We start from the raw sequence: 16875 nt of genomic DNA on the forward strand, positions 1-16875 counted from the left end.
TTGGGGGGGGGAAGTTCCTTGCGACGGGAAGTAAAGACTGAAGACAGGAAGATGAAGCCTTCGTGGGAATCTGGAGCCCAAAGCAACAGCGTCATGATGCTGCGTGGAAAAGCCGGGCCTCCCTTTGTGCGATGCTTCCCATTGGCCAGTAATAGAGCAATATCCCACCAGCACTTAAGTAGAGCCCTGCTGGATCAGACCAAAGGCCCATCGGGTCCAGCATTCTGTTCACACAGGGGCTGACCAGCTGGAAGTCCACAAGCTGGATGACTGCGGCAGCATCCTTCTGCCCGTGTTCCCCAGCAACTGACGGTGGTGGAGGAAAGTGCCATCAAGTTACAGATGACGTATGGCGACCCCCAAAGGGTTTGTGAGGCAAGAGACGTTCAGAGGTGGTTTCTCATTGCCTGCCTCTGTGTTGCAGCCCTGGGCTTCCTTCATTGTCTCCCGTCCAAATTCTAACCAGGGCCAACCATGCTCGGCTTCCGAGATCAGGCCAGCCTGGGCCAACCAGGTCAGGGCCAGCAAGTGATACAAAGAGGCATGCTGCCTCTGGTCCTGGAGGGAGTGGATATCCATCATGACTAGCAGCCATGAAATCTGTCCACTTCCCTTTTAAAGCCTTCAGAGCTGACAGCCATCACCACATCCTGTGGCAGTGAGTTCCATGGTTTAAGTATGCACTCTGTGAAGGAGTACTTCTTTGTGTCTGTCCTGGATCTTCCATCATTCAGCTTCGGTTTGGTGTCGTGGTTAAGAGCGGCGGACTCTAATCTGGAGAACTGGGCTTGATTCCCCCCCTTCTCCACATGCAAGCAGAGCTGTTCTATCAAGAGCAGTTCTCTCAGAGCTCTCCCAGCCATACCTACCTCACAGGGTGTTGTGGAGAGAGGAAGGGAAGGAGATTGTAAGCTCTGAGTGAAGAGCAGGGTGTAAACCCAACTCTCCTCCTTCTCCTTCTTCTCTGGGTTTGATTCCCTACTCCTCCACATGCAGCTGCTGGTGTGACATTGGGTCAGTCACAAGTTCTCTCAGAGCTGTTCTGGAAAGAGCAGTTTCTGTCAGAGCTCTCTCAGCCCCACCTTCCTCACAGGGTGTCTGTTGTGGGGAGAGGAAGGGAAGGAGATTGTAAGCCACTCTGAGACTCCTTTGGGTAGTGTAGGTAAAGGTAAAGGTTTCCCTTGCTCGAAAGCCAGTCGAATCCAACTCTAGGGATGCGGTGCTCATCTTCTTTCCAAGCCGAAGGGCCAGCGTTGTCCAAAGACATTTCCGTGGTCATGTGGCCAGCATGACTAGATGCCGAGGCGCAAGGAACGCTGTTACCTTCCCACCGAAGCGGTACCTATTTATCTACTTGCAGTTTCTTGCTAAGAACCTTTTAGAGACCGAGTGCCCAAACTGCGACCCAAAACCCACTTATTTATCGCAAAGTGCCAACACAGCAATTTAACCTGAATACTGAAGTTTAACTTTAAAAAAACAACCCATACATTAATTTAAGATGATCCAAACAAAGTAAGGAAAGCAATCCCAAATGCTTTCATTTACTTAAAATTATTTGGCAGAGAATTCGACACTTTAATGATGGTCTGGGCCTGGCTGGGGCGATGGCATGCGTGCCCACAGAGAGGGCTCTGAGTGCCACCTCTGGCACCCGTGCCATAGGTTCGCCACCACTGACCTAACAGATAGTCTTGGTATATCACCATGGAATCTTCTATATCCCAGAGTCCCAAACTGATGAAAAGGCAATCTGAAATCACAATGTCTTTGTAGCAGTGAGAGAGCGAGAGAGAGAGAGCCTGCTTCTGTTCTTGACTTAAAGCCTATAAGATAGATACAGTAATCTTATTTAATCATTTGGCCAGCCAAATGATTTCCTTCTCATTTGCAAGGTCAACACCACAGATACATTGTAAACGTCTTCGTCACCGAGCTTTTGCAATTCTCAGCCGGTGCCTGTTTGTCAGGTCCAGGTTTCTTGTGCTGTGAGGTGTGTCCAATTGCCACCTCTGGATGGCTTGTCTTTCTCACCTAGTGCTGCCCTCCTCCCTGGGGAGGTGGCCCATAGTAGATATAATAGGCTCTTGGAAAGAGGCCATTCGAAGAAGCAAAGGCAACCATCGGGGTGACTCTCCTGAGCAGGTAAGAAGTGGGGAACGTTCGCCCAGGAGCACAGAGAGTCTAGACGTGTTTTCCCTCTTCTCTGCCTAAATTACCAGGAATCTCCATTACTTTTGCTGTGCGAACGCCTTCCTGAGGTGTATCTTCTGTTTCGTTGTGGCACAAAGAGTTCTGGAATGAGTTATAGCCTGATCTTTGTGTGTTGTGTTCATTTTTTTTCCCCTATGATGATACCCTTGGGGAGTTTTGGAATGGGAACCTTCCAAGGTTGCTATCTGATTGCAGATCAGAGGATGGGCTTCTTCTGTGGATTGGCAGTTTACTACTAGGCAGATCTGGGAGTCAGCGTGCAAATCTTTCTGCCACCTCCCTGGAGAGGAAAGAGCCTAGAATTTGGACTGGGTGGTCAAGCTATTTGTTTAGCTATAGTCTTCCTTTCTCACCGAGACGCAAGGTGGATCGTTGAAAGGCATGTGATGCATTTTCATTGTTCCAAGTTGCTTTGGGAGCGGATCTTGGCTGGAGATGCCTGCAGCTTGTGATCTCCACAGCTTTCAGCAGGGGCAGGCTATCGAGGAAGCCCTTGCCCGGGGCTACTTGTCTGGCAGGAGGCCCATCCAAATATCCCCTCTGAGGGCCCCACTTTCTATAGTGGCATATGGGAATGGCCAGCTGGTAAATGTCTTTCACCTGCAATGTCATAAGCAGGGCATGGTGGCATTGATGTGGCTTTTGATATGGTTACATTTCTTTTTCTTCATTTATACCCCACTCTCCTCTCCAGTGGGGGCCCAAAGTGGCTCACATCATTCTCCTCTCCTCCTTTTTATCCTCACAACAACCCTCTGAGGTAGGTTAGGCTGGGAAAGCATGTGACTGGCCCAAGGTCACCCAGTGAGCTTCCCTGGCAGACTGGGGATTAGAACACGGATCTCTCCCACAACTTAGTCTGACAATCTAACCACTGCACCATGGCTAGCTCTCTACACAACTGTTGTTAGAGTAATTCACACAAGCCGTTTCCATTAGCAGGTAGGTGATCAAGGGGCCCGTGCCCTGAAGTGGCTTTGCATTCAGGCATTTGTGTTGCATGGGTGTTGTCAAATGGCTCGATTTTGTATAGTGATCAGATAGCCAAGGAAGACTGAAGAACTGTGAATAGGAATGGAGTTGGTCCCATAGACGTTTGGTGGCGGCTATGCGCATGGACAGCTTCAAGAGGGAACTGGATAAACATATGGAGTAGAGGTCCATCAGTGGCTATGAGCCACAACATATAGATAGGAACTCTCCATCTGGGGCAAGCGATGCTCTGTATTCTTGGTGCTTGGGGGAGGCAACAGTGGGAGGGCTTCTGAAGTTCTGGCCCCACTGATGGACCTCCTGATGGCACCTGGTTTTTTTGGCCACTGTGTGACAAGAGTGTTGGACTGGATGGGCCTCTGGTTTGATCCAACACTGGCTTCTCTTATGTTCTTATGTGCTGGTGGAGTGATAAGGTTGGACGTGAAAAGGTCTTCAGCCATCCAATAATAAGCCCTTTCTATGAAGGTGACCATGGAGAGCATTAATCCCCCTTGGAAACTGGGAATGCACGTTCTGCTGCTGCTTCTCTTGGGAGGATCCTATGTTAGCTGTGAAGGTAAGAATCACAGACGTCTCCCAGGGTAGAGGGAATTCGGCTGTTCGCTTGTTCTGCTTAGAGCCAGAGGGCTCGCCACTGTAAACTGGTTGCTTGTTGCTACGGGGCCAAAATCCCCAGAGAAAATTTGAGATGATTTCTTAGCGGATTTTGAGAGAGAGGTTGCAGGTAGCTGTGGCAGTCCAAAGCAAAACCCAATGTAATAACTGAATGAGCTGTCATCTCCGGATAACGAAAGAAAAACTGAAAGGTGTTATTTAAAAAAAAAACCTCTTTGTGAGGGAGATCTAGAGATTTAAATATCGTAGGACTGAAATGTTTTCAATGTTCACTGCCTTGGTTAGGGTTCTGTGGAAAGGTGGCATTAAAATGTTTTAAATAGAAACAAAAATAAAATAAATATCCGTGTTTGTCTCCAAGCATGTGAGTTTTGAGAGATGTGAAACTTGTCCGGTTCGGGAGAGAACAAAGAAATTGAGCCACGATGGCTACGACAGAAGTTAGGATTGTGGGTTAAGCAGGATTTCCTGGGACTAGCCAAGGGATAAGGGTGGCACCTCTGGGTTAGGAAATACTTGGAGTTTTTTGGGGGGGTGGAGCTTAAGAGGGTGGGGTTTGGGGATGGGAAGGTCTTCAATGTGGTATAATGGGATCTCAGCTGGATCTAATGCCATAGAGTCCACCCTCTGAAGCAGCCATTTTCTCCATGTCCCTCTTGCTTTGGGAGGGGATTGAGACAGACCAAGGGGCTGCTGCATTCTTGATGTCTCTTGTGTAACCATGTCTCTTTCTCTTCTCGGCCAGTGTTTTTCCTGCCGTGTGGCAGGGACCCATGTTTGTCTCCAAGCATGTGAGTTTTGAGAGATGTGAAATTTGTCCAATTTGGGAGAGAACAAAGAAATTGAGCCACGATGTCTACGACAGAAGTTAGGATTGCGGGTTAAGCAGGATTTCCTGGGACTAGCAAAGGGATAAGGGTGCCACCGCTGGGTTAGGAAATACTTGGAGTTTTTTTGGGGGGTGGAGCTTAAGAGGGTGGGGTTTGGGGAGGGGAGGGTCTTCAGTGTGGTATAATGGGATCTCAGCTGGGTATAATGCCATAGAGTCCACCCCCTGAAGCAGCCATTTTCTCCATGTCCCTCTTGCTTTGGGAGGGGATTGAGACAGACCAAGGGGCTGCTGCATTCTTGATGTCTCTTGTGTAACCATGTCTCTTTCTCTTCTCCAGAGTGGTGCTATGACAAATCCAGCTGTGGTAAGTGGAAAACTTCTTTGCCACAGTTTCACACACAGGCTGAAGGGAACTTCCCCAGTGCAGGAAGCGTAGTAGGCTGTTCTCTCTGTTGGGCTGATTAGATCATCGAGGCACAAAAAGGGTAGCCATTTCCTCTAGGTGGACTCCTAGGGAGAACATGGATGATTCAGTCCCCAAGCATCTCTGACCCCACTCGAAGAGAGTGGTTGGCTGGGGTCTGGTGGCCCAGAGACACTTTATAATTATATCACATGAACACACATAAATCTGCCTGAACCAAAATCTGGAATCAGACCCTTGGTCCAGTAAGGTCAGTATTGTCTACTCAGGCTGGAAGCAGCTCTCCAGGGTCTCAGGCAAAGGACTTTCACACCACCTACCGCCAGGTCCTTTTTTATGGAGAGGCCAGGGATTGAACCCGCAACCTTCTGCAGGCCAAGGAGATGCTCTACCACTGAGCCACGGCCCTTCCCCTTTCAACCTAGCTGACCCACCAAACCTATAATATATATACAAAGTTGATGCGGGGCACTAATCCTTGATTTGCTGCTCCAGATTTCTGATTCCTACTGTGGAATTCCTCCCCCAGTGAGGTGCGTCATTTTCCTATGTCATTATGATCTCTGAGATGCTGCTGGGCCAACCTGTTTGCCCGACCTTTTTCTATCATCAGTCATTTTTTTATTGGTGGTTGCACACATGGGGTTTATCTGAGGCCACAATCACACGTCAGCTATCAGGTGCTCAAAGGCTGAAATCAGGTAGTAAATCAGCCTTCCGGCGTGGCCAATAATCGATTCAGAGCCCTGAAACAATTACATATCAGAACTGTGGGGGTTTTCCCCCCCATGTGTATACACTGACAGTGGGGGAAGTGCTGAAAACTGCTTTGAATTTATTTATTTGTTTGTTTTTAAGAAGATTTTTCAGCCTTTCTCTACTAGCTATGACTCGAGTTGTAAGCTTCCTTGGAGACTTTACAGTAGAACGGTGGGGTGTCATTTAAAAAAAAAATAAAGTTCAGATGTTCTGACACTGGAATCTGAATGTCTTGACAAGAGTTACTAGAAAAGTCAGTAATCAGGAATTTGAACGTCTTGACAAAAGCCAATAATCAGTAGGAAAAGAGGAAGACCAGCATGAAATGGATTGATTCAATGAAGGAAGCCACGGCCTTCAGTTTGCAAGATCTGAGCAAAGACGTCAATGACAGGACATTTTGGAGGTCATTAATTCATAGGATGGCCATAAGCCGGGAGCAACTTGACAGCCCATAAACCCCCCCAAACAACCCTTGGACTGCTCAAAAGGGTATATTGAGGCTTTAGCCTCATAATACAAGTATCTCTATTGGCCTCAGATTCCTCTTTTGGTTGTTCAGACTTATTATTTGTGAAAGGGCAACCACCCACCCATTCAGCACTTCCTGTCAGAACCACTAAAAGATACTTGTGTGGTTGTTCAGCAACTTGAGCTACCCACATGGCTTCCCTGTTGAAATTAATTTGTTCCTGTGAACAAACAGAATATCGCCGGGGTGGGCCAAGGCAGCTGTGACCCCAGCGAGAAACTGGGGAGGGGATCTTGTTGGTACCAAAAGAGCATGTCAACTACAGTGATCCACTAAACAGTCCCACATTACACCCCGGAACTGCCCTTCTATATACAAAATTGATGTGACCAGGGCTATTTTTGGGCAGGAACGCACAGGAACGGAGTTCCGGCTGGCTCCCGAGTTGGCCACACCCAGCAGGAACTCATTAGCATAATAGGCCACACCCAACAGCAGGGACTCATTCGGATTGGCTACATTAGGGGTGTGTGGCCTAACATGCAAAGGAGTCCCTGCTACAAAAAGAGCCCTGGGTTTTGACAACAAGGTAAACAGAATAAGAAGCAAAAGGTGGGTGTGGCTGGATGACCACACTTCTGGTAACATGGGGGTGCGGCCTAATATGCTAATGTGCTGCGCTGTCAAGGGTGTGGCCTAATATGCTAATGAGTTTCTGCTGTTGGGTGTGCTGATGAGTTCCCGCTGGGCTTTTTCTACAAAAAAGCCCTGGATGTGACTCAACAGCGACTCCTTGTATAGGGACACCGGCTGTTTACTTTACTTTATTCTTTGTTTCCTTCATTTTTACCTCAACTTTCTCCCCAATGGGGACCCGAAGCTGTTCATGTTGTTCTCATCTCCTCTATTTTATCCTCACAAGAACCCTGCAAGTAGGATTGCTGGCTCTGGGCTAGGAAAATACCAGGAGATTTGAAGGGTGGGTGGAGCCTGGGGAGGGCGGGGTTTGGTGAGGGTCGGGACCTCAGCAGGGTATAAAGTAGCCCTTTTCTCCAGGGGAACTGATCTTAGTCCTCTGGAGGTCAATTGTAATAGCAGGAGATCTCCAGGTGCCACCTGGAGGTTGGCAAGCCTACCTGTGAAGTGGGTTCGGCTACGAGTGCGTGACTGGCCCAAGGTCACCCAGCAAACTTCCATGGCAGAGTGGGGATTCAAACCTGGTTGTCCCAGATCTAGTCTGACTCAGATGACGCCGCAGTTGTGATGGCTCATAGTGATAGGGTGTATGGACTCATTGGTATGGTAATGACCTACAATCACTTAATTTGGAGGTTTTTTTTTTTTAAGCATTATTTTGTGTACACGACACCACATGACTCAGGAGATAAAGAGCCACCGCTTCTTCTCTGACCCACACTTGCCTCCCAAACCGGGATCAAGTGATGATGGTTGTCAGCCTTGCATCTGGACCCTCCCCTTTATTTTTATTTATTTATTTATACATTAGATTTCTATACCGCTCCAAACCCCAAAGGGTCTCTGAGCGGTTTACACAGTTCCGAATTATCCCTAACTAAGGCCACATGTTTACAGGGGCTACCTACCGGCACCCAGGTGGCAGGGCTCGCTGTTTCTTGGCTTGTTCCCGGCCGGTCTTTTTGGGCGTCGGTGCTCCGATATTCCTGGCGTCCCCGGTGTCTGGCATGGTCTTTCTCGGTCCGGCGGCTTTCTTTCTAGGCGGGCTCCTCTAGTGCGTGGTTTGTATATCCTTTAGTGCTGTGGTTGCCTCCTTCATGAGCTGTACCCCCTTTGCATCTGCTTTCCTAGGGCCCAGAACATGGTATTCCCTCGGTCAGTGCAATGGTGCCAACCAGTCTCCGATCAACATTGAAACCCGGAAGGCCATGCCTGGTAGCCATTTGGGTCCTATCGATTTTATTGGCTATGAAGACCGTTTGCGTCCGCAATTGCTGGTCAACAATGGACACTATGGTAAGAAAGGGCTACGGGCAACTGCAGGACAACACGGTGTAGGACCCTGCTTGTCTCAGAGTTAGGGCTCGGGCAGTGAAATCAAGGTGCCTTAATGATTGCACCACGGTGGTCACTTGCCAGAAGAGGGAGCATTTCAGCACCACTGCTGCGGATGGCCAGAAGATGGTATTGCAGCTCCAGCTCAAAAAGGATCAGGGGTCATTTCATAGAAAAAGAGGTGCAGGAGCTCATTAGCATAACTTATTTGCATATGCCACACTCCCTGACATCACCGGAAGTGTGTCAGAAGGTACCACTGGGTTTTGGATTTCTAGGCATTTGGGGGGGGGGGACGTGCAGATCTGTCCTTGCAGAGGAGGGAGAGCTTGTACCTGAATAAAACTTGGTCTTAAAGGTGCCAGTGGACTGTTTTGGACTGGGGAAAGCTCTGCAGCTTACCTGGCTGCTTCTTGCTCTGACTGAGGGCTGCTGGGAGCAGGGTGCGGGGCTTGTTGCATGTGCCCACCCCCTGGGCTCTTTACTGCCGGAGCTCTGCTCCTGTGCGCTCCTGCAGGAAATGACCCCTGAAAAGGATCATGCGGTACAAGGGACCGATTGGATACCTCCTAATCTTATCAAGCTTTTGAGTTTAATCTGGTTTTCTGGTCATAGCTAGAGTTCAGATGGAGTTGCTCTTAGACTGCCAGTCTGCCTGCCTGACAGCTTGATGTCCCTTTAGCTTGATGATGGCTCTTGTTTGATGGCTTGTCTGTGTTGCCTGGCTGGTATATGTTTTCCTGCAGACCTCCATGTATCATGTGCCCCCCACCAAGGCCAGCCTTGACACTAGAATGATCATATGTAATTCAGGGAACTGGGTCCCATGATGGCAGCCATACAACGTGATAGCTCAGTTCACCTCAGATAGGTGGCAGTCCTGTGGTGGAGCGAGACACAAGTCATGTTGGGAGTGGAGGAATCACTGCAGCCCAGAGATGCTCAGTTATGTGCTAGCAACATATTTGTAATGGTGATCCATGGTGCTAAAAAGGAATGTGCATATTGTAAAGATGGAGTCTTCTTGCATAGAGATAGTAGCCCTGTTCACAAGCCACAGTGAATGCTTGTACAGCCTAGACCTGTGCTGATGATCCATCTGCACATCACTGCGTGGGTAGGGAGAGCGGGCATGAGTGCGCCAGCCATGCCCCTGACTGCCATGTGATTGCCGAGTCGTCTGCATGATACAACTGCACAAAGTGCCCACCTATACACTCCTCTCCATGAGATTGGCGATGCTTCCTTCTGAACGTTGCTGATCACAGGGAGGGAATGTTGTGCGGGAACTTCCTCCACGTGTCCACATGGTGCAGATGACCTGGGCAAAGCCCAGCTGCCTGCTCTCCCTCCCCATGCAGTGACTCAGCACACAGGTAAGTCATATGACCAGGCCTTCCCTGTGAAGTGTATACTTGATTTTTCTTTACACATACTTTGAGCCAGTCTCATCTTGCATTCAGTACGGGTAGAGCAAAATATGTGATTTTAAACCCCATATTTATCCACATTCTGGTCCCCAGTTTCAATCGTAAAGTAAATTTGTGTTAGACAGGAATTCTGTCTCTGGCTGTGTTTGCCCAACCCAATCTGAGAAACACACAAAAACAGTCCTGTAGAGAAGAAGCCTGAAATATTTATTAATTAATAAAGGAAGAGTACAGATATCAAGGTGTGGAACCCATGAATACCCAACAGACTCTTCGAGTGTTACAAAGGGTGACATAGCATTTTATACTCAATATGACATAAGCAAAAAACCCCATAATTATTGGTTCCATTAATTTCGTCATAAAGATCTAATTGGGCTAAGATCTGTGGCTTGGGTCTTCTCAAGCGAAGTCCCTTCCCCCTAGCAAAACAATAGACGCTTCTTTTTCTTAGGCCATGAAGCTCTAAAAGTATCTTTATTAGCTGATAAAGCTACAGGGCATTATTGTTCTCCATTTAATCAGGCTAACTGACACCAGAAACATGTGCAGTTGCAGCCAGTCAGGCCAACCGACACCAGAAACATGTGCAGTTGAAGCCAGCAGACAAGGCCACAAGCCTTAGCAGAATAGCAAGTTAGGAATTTTATTCTCCCAGCATGCTTCTAAGCAATAGCCATCAATGAATCAAAGTTAATATCTGAATATATGTTCATGATTTATTTCTGTTTGTGTGATTAGAATCATAGATGGCACTTAACATATATAGTGCTAAGTGTGCCTAATAAGGCCACATGTTAGTCAGTGGCAGAGTTAGGGTTGCCAAATGTCTCTTACCTCCTCGGCGGGGGACCCCAGGCTATCTCCTGGTGGGGATGGCTGCCATTTGAGGGGAAAACTCTATGTTTTCCCCTCAAATGGCTGTGGCCCCGCCCCCAGCGTGTGACGTCACATCTGGTGACGTGCACGCGGGGGTGGGGTTTCCCCCGGGCCCCGATTCCGCGGGGGTGGAAATCGGGGCTCAAAAGCGGGGGGAAATCCGCCCTCCGGGGGCATTTGGCAGCCCTAGGAAGAGTGCAAAAGTGTATAACAGTAATCAGTGGCAGAGTGCAAAAGTGTATAACAGTGTTTCATAAACTGTGTGTACAACATATGTGTTGGCTATTTGTTGCAAACAGATGTGTGCACGTATGCACAAGGTGTACTGTAACATTTGCTATAACAGAGGTCCCCAAGATGGTGCCTGTGAGAGGCATGGCAGCCACCAAATGTGTTCATGAAAGTGGGTGGGGCCAGGTGGAACTTTTGCCCACCAAGGCTTCTGATTGGCCACTGGAACTTTGATTGGGTGTGCAGATTTTTTAAAGTGTTACTTTGGCAGCAGCTGCCACCGCAGCACAATGATCTTTAAGAACATCACATCACATCACATCACATCACATCACATCATCACATCACCATGTTTTAACATGTTTTAAGAACATAACATAAGAATGGGGCTCGAACAGCCGAAGCTGTTCGGCCAGATGTCATTGCAGGCTTTTCTTACCGCCTGCGTCACCGCAAAATATATACTTGGCTCCGATGACCAACCCAAGTTCTATATTGCGCAACCTAGCTCTCTTGTATCTGCATAGTACCTCTGCTGGACTTCATTTCTTAGTCGTGCCTGTGTGTGACGCTGTGATTATGTGATGTAGAGTAAGGTGACTTTGGAACATAGGGGAAAGATGGCTCTTTCTTAGCGCATCTGCATGGCTTGCAGAATGGCCCAGTTTCTATCTCCAGTTAAAAGGAATCGGTTGTGGGGTCTCGACCTGAGACCCTGGAAAACCACTGGCCATCTGAGTAGACAGTACTGACTTTAATGGATTCGGTATAAGGCAGCTTCATATGTGAGCTGTCAATCACATACACAGATCCGTGTTTCTCTCATTATATATCCGGCCATCTCATAACAAGGCAACCCAGGCAGTCAAATTAATTGCACGTGTGTAAACTAAAATGCAGACAAAGCCGTACTTCAATAAAACCTTGGTGCTATGGGGTAATAAACCTGCTGCAGATTCACTGTTACAAATTAAAGAGGCTTAAAAATAAACTCTGGGATTATTAAAAGCCTCTGTGTGGCTTCCTGAACATAAGTGCTTTAAATTACAGCTCTTCCCAAACACCTGCAGGCAAGGGTAGGCCTTTCCCAGGGCATGTTCTCTCAACAAAGCAAACATGCCTCAGAGAACTCAACTCTGGCTGGGCAAATGGGACTGAGGGAAAAGAGACGCTGAGGAGAAAAAGAGGGAGGAGGGAGGGCTAAGCAATCTCTCCCAGTTTCTCATCCCCCTTCCATCTCATCTATCTGAGGCACTTTTTAGATATTGTGGGCAGGAGCAAGCTTCACAATCTTTTTGAGCCTGTGGGCACCTAAGGAATTTTTACACAATGTGGTGGGCACAGCCACAAAATGGCTGCCAAAAGAGGCAGAACCAGTCACAAAAATGGCCACCACAGCTTACCTTCAGTCACACAGTGAAGATCCTCGTACTGTTGTGGTCGCTGCTGCCAAAGCAACATTTTTTAAAAATTGCACAGCCAATAGGGTTGCCAAGTGTATCTTCACCAGGAGCGGGGGGCTCCCGCCCGGTGTCATATGCGTGCGCGCGTGCGCGCCACACGCACATCACCTGGAAGTGATGGGAGGACGCCAGCCACGCTGGGGGTGGGGCCACGGCAATACAAGGGAGTTTTCCCTTGTATAGCCGTGGCCCCACCCCCAGCGTGCCCGGCGTGCCCACGTCACTTCCTGGTGACGCGTACGCCGGGGTGGGGTTCCCCCCGGGGCCCGATTCCGCAGCGGCGGAAATCGGGCCTCCAAAGCAGGGGTTTACCCGCCCCCACTTGGCAGCCCTAATAGCCAATCAAATCTCCAATGGCTTCCCACCCACTTTCTTAAAACACTTGGCAATGAACAGGAAAGGCGTTGCAGGGAATCAGATCTTTCCACCAATATCCTTACTTTTGGCTTTCCATCTAGATCTCAAAAGAATAGCTCATTCTCAAGGATACCTGGCCTGTCCTTGCTCCTGCTTCAGTTTTAGAGACATAAGTAGGCTTACCAACACTCGGGGGGCGGGGGGGGCGGAGATCTCCCAGCATTACAACCAGGGCTATTTTTGGGCAGGAACGCACAGGAATGGAGTTCCGGCTGGCTTCAGAGTTGGCCACGCCCACTACAGCCAAAACCTCTCTCACCCGTCCCAGGCTCCACCCCCAAAACATCCAGGAATTTTCCCAATCTGGAGTTGGTAACTCTACGTGATGCTACATGTGATAAGTAATCTATTTTTTTTAATGAGTAAATTAAAGCCATACAAAGCGAACAGGTCAGAAATACAGTACAACCAGGGCCGGCCCCACGTTATTTTGCACCCTAGGCGAGGATCCCTTCTGGCGTCCCCCATGCCCCCCTGCGCTCCCCCTGGTCAGAGCCAGCGGGGGGTCTTTTGGTGGGGGGCAGGTGCAGTTTGGTGCCCCTCGTCAGGGCGCCCAGAGAAGAGGCTGACTGGCAGGGCAATACAAAGGTATCAGATGTAACGTGTACAAAACCATCTAGTGGGAATGTAGAAAAATCAAAGGTAGCACTTATTTAATCTAAGTATGTAAATATAACATGTGATAAGTAATCTAGACCCTCCCCCCCTTTTAATCAAAGCTTTATTAAAACATTGCCTGTTCTCCTTTCCCATCTTGGTTCAATTGCAGCTGAGGTTGAAATGAAGAGCGGAGCCGCCATCTTTGGGAGGGGGCTTCCGGCCACATATTACCTGAAGTCGTTCCACTTCCACTGGGACAAAAGCAGTGCTCCAGGATCAGAGCATGCAGTCAATGGGAAGCGCTATGACATAGAGGTGAGTCTTGTAAACAGTAGGCGGAAGCAAGCAAGGGGGAGAAAGGGGAATATTAGGATTTGGGAATCGGGGGGTTGCGGCGTTGGAATGTCAGTACAGCAGCATTAAACTACTCAGCAAGCCAGGAACAACCCCTGCCCTGCTGGCCTGGATCTAGATTGCTAACTTCCAGGTGGGGGTCAGGCGATCTCCCAGGATTACCACTGACCTCCATACAACAGAGATCAGTTCCCATGGGGAAAATGGCTGACTTGGAGGGTGCACTCTGTGGCATTATACCCTACTGAGGTCTCTCCCTTCCCCAGTTCCCCACTTTGCCAGGCTCCACCCCCATATCTCCAGGAATTTCTCAACCCAGAGTTGGCAACCCCGGAAACAGAACTGCTCTGATGGCAAAATGGCACTCTCTTCCGACTTGGTGCTGCTCATCCCCCCAGACTTGAGGGTGACACTAGGGAGCGCTGTGGTGTTAAACATATATACTTTCTGGCAGGCCTCATGGAATAGTGCTTTGCAGGTCTTCTGTGCCTGACCCCTGTGCAACTTGTAAATCTGACATGCACACACCCTATGCTGCTGCTGCTCCAGGCTCTTAACCTTTTGCCTTTTCCTTAATCTTTAGCCTTAGGTCACTGAGCCCGCAGCAATCACTACTGTCTCGTCATCCCTCCTCTTCTCTTTGAACATCCAAGCCCATCTAGCGCCCCATCCCTCCCATTCCGAGAAACAGGGAGGTAGAGGCATGCATTGCAGGGTAGCATCTTCCTCTCCAGCAATTAGAGTGTTTGCACACAGGTGAGCCCAGCCAATGGGGCATATCCGGGAAGACAAAAGACAACATCCAGGTTCTAGATATATTAATATGTATCTTTCATGGGATATGTTCTTCTCTAAAACTTATTTTTAAAACAGTGGAAAAGAACAAGAATCCAGTAGCATCTTTAAGGCCCCTGCCACATGGGGGGGGGGAAACACGGGCAAAGTGCCGCACCAAAAGAGACACGCAGCGGCGGGATCACATAGATCCCCTGAGCCGCCGCGCACTTCCTCCCCGGCACGATCAGATGCCGGGGGAAAGCCACTGACAGGGAAGTGAGGCAGCCGAACTGCGCATGTGTGAGCATGCGCAGTTCGGCTGGGAGCCGGGATTGCTACGAACAAAGAGCGCGCCGGTGATCCCACGGCCGCGCTTGATGCGGCGTCCCAGGTAAGTCCTCCTCTGGGGGTGGTTCTTTTTTACAGCGCGTTATTGGCCTGAAGGGACGGATCGGGGACGGGTGCGAGCCGATTCCCAGATGTTGCGGTGTGCTCGCGCCCGTTTGCTGCGCCCCCGATCCGTCCCTCTCCCGGGCCAAAATCTCCTGTGTGACCGGGGCCTGAGACTAGCTAAATTTGCGGCAGGGTATAAGGTTTTGTAAGTCACCACTCACTTCCTCAGATATCTGATATTTTGGACATCTGAAGAACTGAGCAGTGACTAATGAAAGCTCACACCCTGCCACAAATTTTGTTAGTCTTTAAGGTGCTATTGGACTCTTGCTCTTTTCTACTGCTACAGGCAGACTATCAGAGCTACCCATCTTGATCCTTTTAAAAAAGTTATTAATGCCTTTCCAGACACAAGGCAACTCTTATCATATTGTTCAGAGCTTCCCATTTCTCCGGTTGGTGATAAATCTAGGGGCTATTAAGCCCTTTAGTGATCCCCCTAGATTTCTCTCCAACTAGAGACATAGAAAGCTCTTTTTAAAAAAACAGTAAGAGTTTGCACAATTGAGATTTACCAGGTCTTTGTAATTGTCCTTGCTATATTGTGGCTCCGGTCACACGGGCTGGAAAATGTGTGTGTGTGGGGGGGAGCGTGGCTGTTTGCCTCGGAGCAAAATAACGCGCGGCTGCGCGATCAGACGTCCGGTTGAGGTCCCGTCGAGGTCCCGTGGTTAGGGGGGAGGTGCCGATCACACCACAGGCAAAGAAGTGGGGCGGCGCGGCAAACGGGGTTGTGTTTTTTTTTTTAAACTGAAGTGTGCGCATGCTCCATTGGGTGCTTGTGCGCATCCGATGGAGACTTGGGGGAAAAAACACCTTTTTGCGAGGGGACATGGGCAGGCGCCGGATGCCACTGGAAACGCGATCAGACGCCCGCCCTTGCCCCGCGGTTTCCAGAAACTAGTACCTCGGAGGTACTAGTTTTTTACCCCGCATCTTCGGCGGGAAGCCTCGGGTGAGCCACGGGAGCTCTACGCTTCCCAGATGTGGCGGTGTGATCGCGCCCGGAAAATCCGCCTATCTTTCGTCTCTGTAGCGTGGCTAATGCTCTGTGTGACTGCAGCCTGTATATATCAGTAAAGTGGTAAAATGAGTATCCCCCTAGGTTTGCTAACTTCCAAGTAGGACCTGGGGTTCTCTCGGAATCACAACTAGGGGTGCACATTTGGTATTTACTAAGCTTGAATAAATACCCAAATAATGCCTTTTCAGCATTTTTTGGGGGTATTTATTAAGTCGAGTACCAAGTCAGAGCATCTATTCGGTAGTCGAATAGAGATTCCCAAATACTTTTCAGCTTTATTCAGCTATTATTCGGCTTCATTATATATCATATGATGCCATTATAGTCAATGGCAAATCTCTTAGGGTATATTCAGTGGTCTGGGGGGGGGGGTTTGAGGTAGAGGCACCAGATTTGCAGAGTAGCTGCTGGAGCCTCTCCCCAAAAGGACCCCCAAGGTTCAAAAAGATTGGACCAGGGGGTGCCCCCATCCTCCATTGTTTCCAATGGGGGGGAGTAGCAGGGCAATACAAGCCCAGGAAAATGTCCCAGAGAATCTCTGCAGTTGAAAGTGAAGTGTTGGGGGGGGGGGTCAAAGGGATATTTTTGGGCAGGAACACACAGGAACAGAGTTCCGGCTGGCTCTCAAGTTGGCCACGCCCAGCAGGAACTCATTAGCATAATAGGCCATAACCAACAGCAGAAACTCATTAGGATTGGCTACATTAGGGGTGTGTGGCCTAACATGCAAAGGAGTTCCTGCTACAAAAAAAGCCCTGTTTTGACAACAAACAAGGTAAACAGAATAACAAGCAAAAGGTGGGTGTGGCTGGATGACCACACTTCTGGCAACACGGGGGTGCGGCCTAATGTGCTAATGAGCTGCGCTGTCAGTGGTGTGGACTAATATGCTAATGAGTTCCTG

The 16875-nt window shown here is 49.1% G+C and overlaps 1 protein-coding gene across 1 annotated transcript in view; it reads left to right on the forward strand.

Moving 5' to 3' along the window:
• Positions 1-2082: 2082 nt before the first annotated feature.
• LOC107105800 (carbonic anhydrase 7-like) overlaps positions 2083-16875 on the forward strand; it is a 20536-nt gene continuing 5743 nt past the window's right edge. The window contains exons 1-5 of the mRNA XM_015405826.1: positions 2083-2145; positions 3676-3766; positions 4995-5021; positions 8140-8304; positions 13533-13678. Coding sequence (XP_015261312.1) covers positions 3682-3766; positions 4995-5021; positions 8140-8304; positions 13533-13678 — 423 coding nt within the window. The 5' untranslated portion in view covers positions 2083-2145; positions 3676-3681. The remainder of the gene's footprint in view (positions 2146-3675; positions 3767-4994; positions 5022-8139; positions 8305-13532; positions 13679-16875) is intronic.

This window comes from Gekko japonicus, unplaced genomic scaffold (genome assembly GCF_001447785.1).
Source record: "Gekko japonicus isolate JY-2015 unplaced genomic scaffold, Gekko_japonicus_V1.1 scaffold172, whole genome shotgun sequence".
In the NCBI taxonomy this organism is placed as follows: Eukaryota; Metazoa; Chordata; class Lepidosauria; order Squamata; family Gekkonidae; genus Gekko; species Gekko japonicus.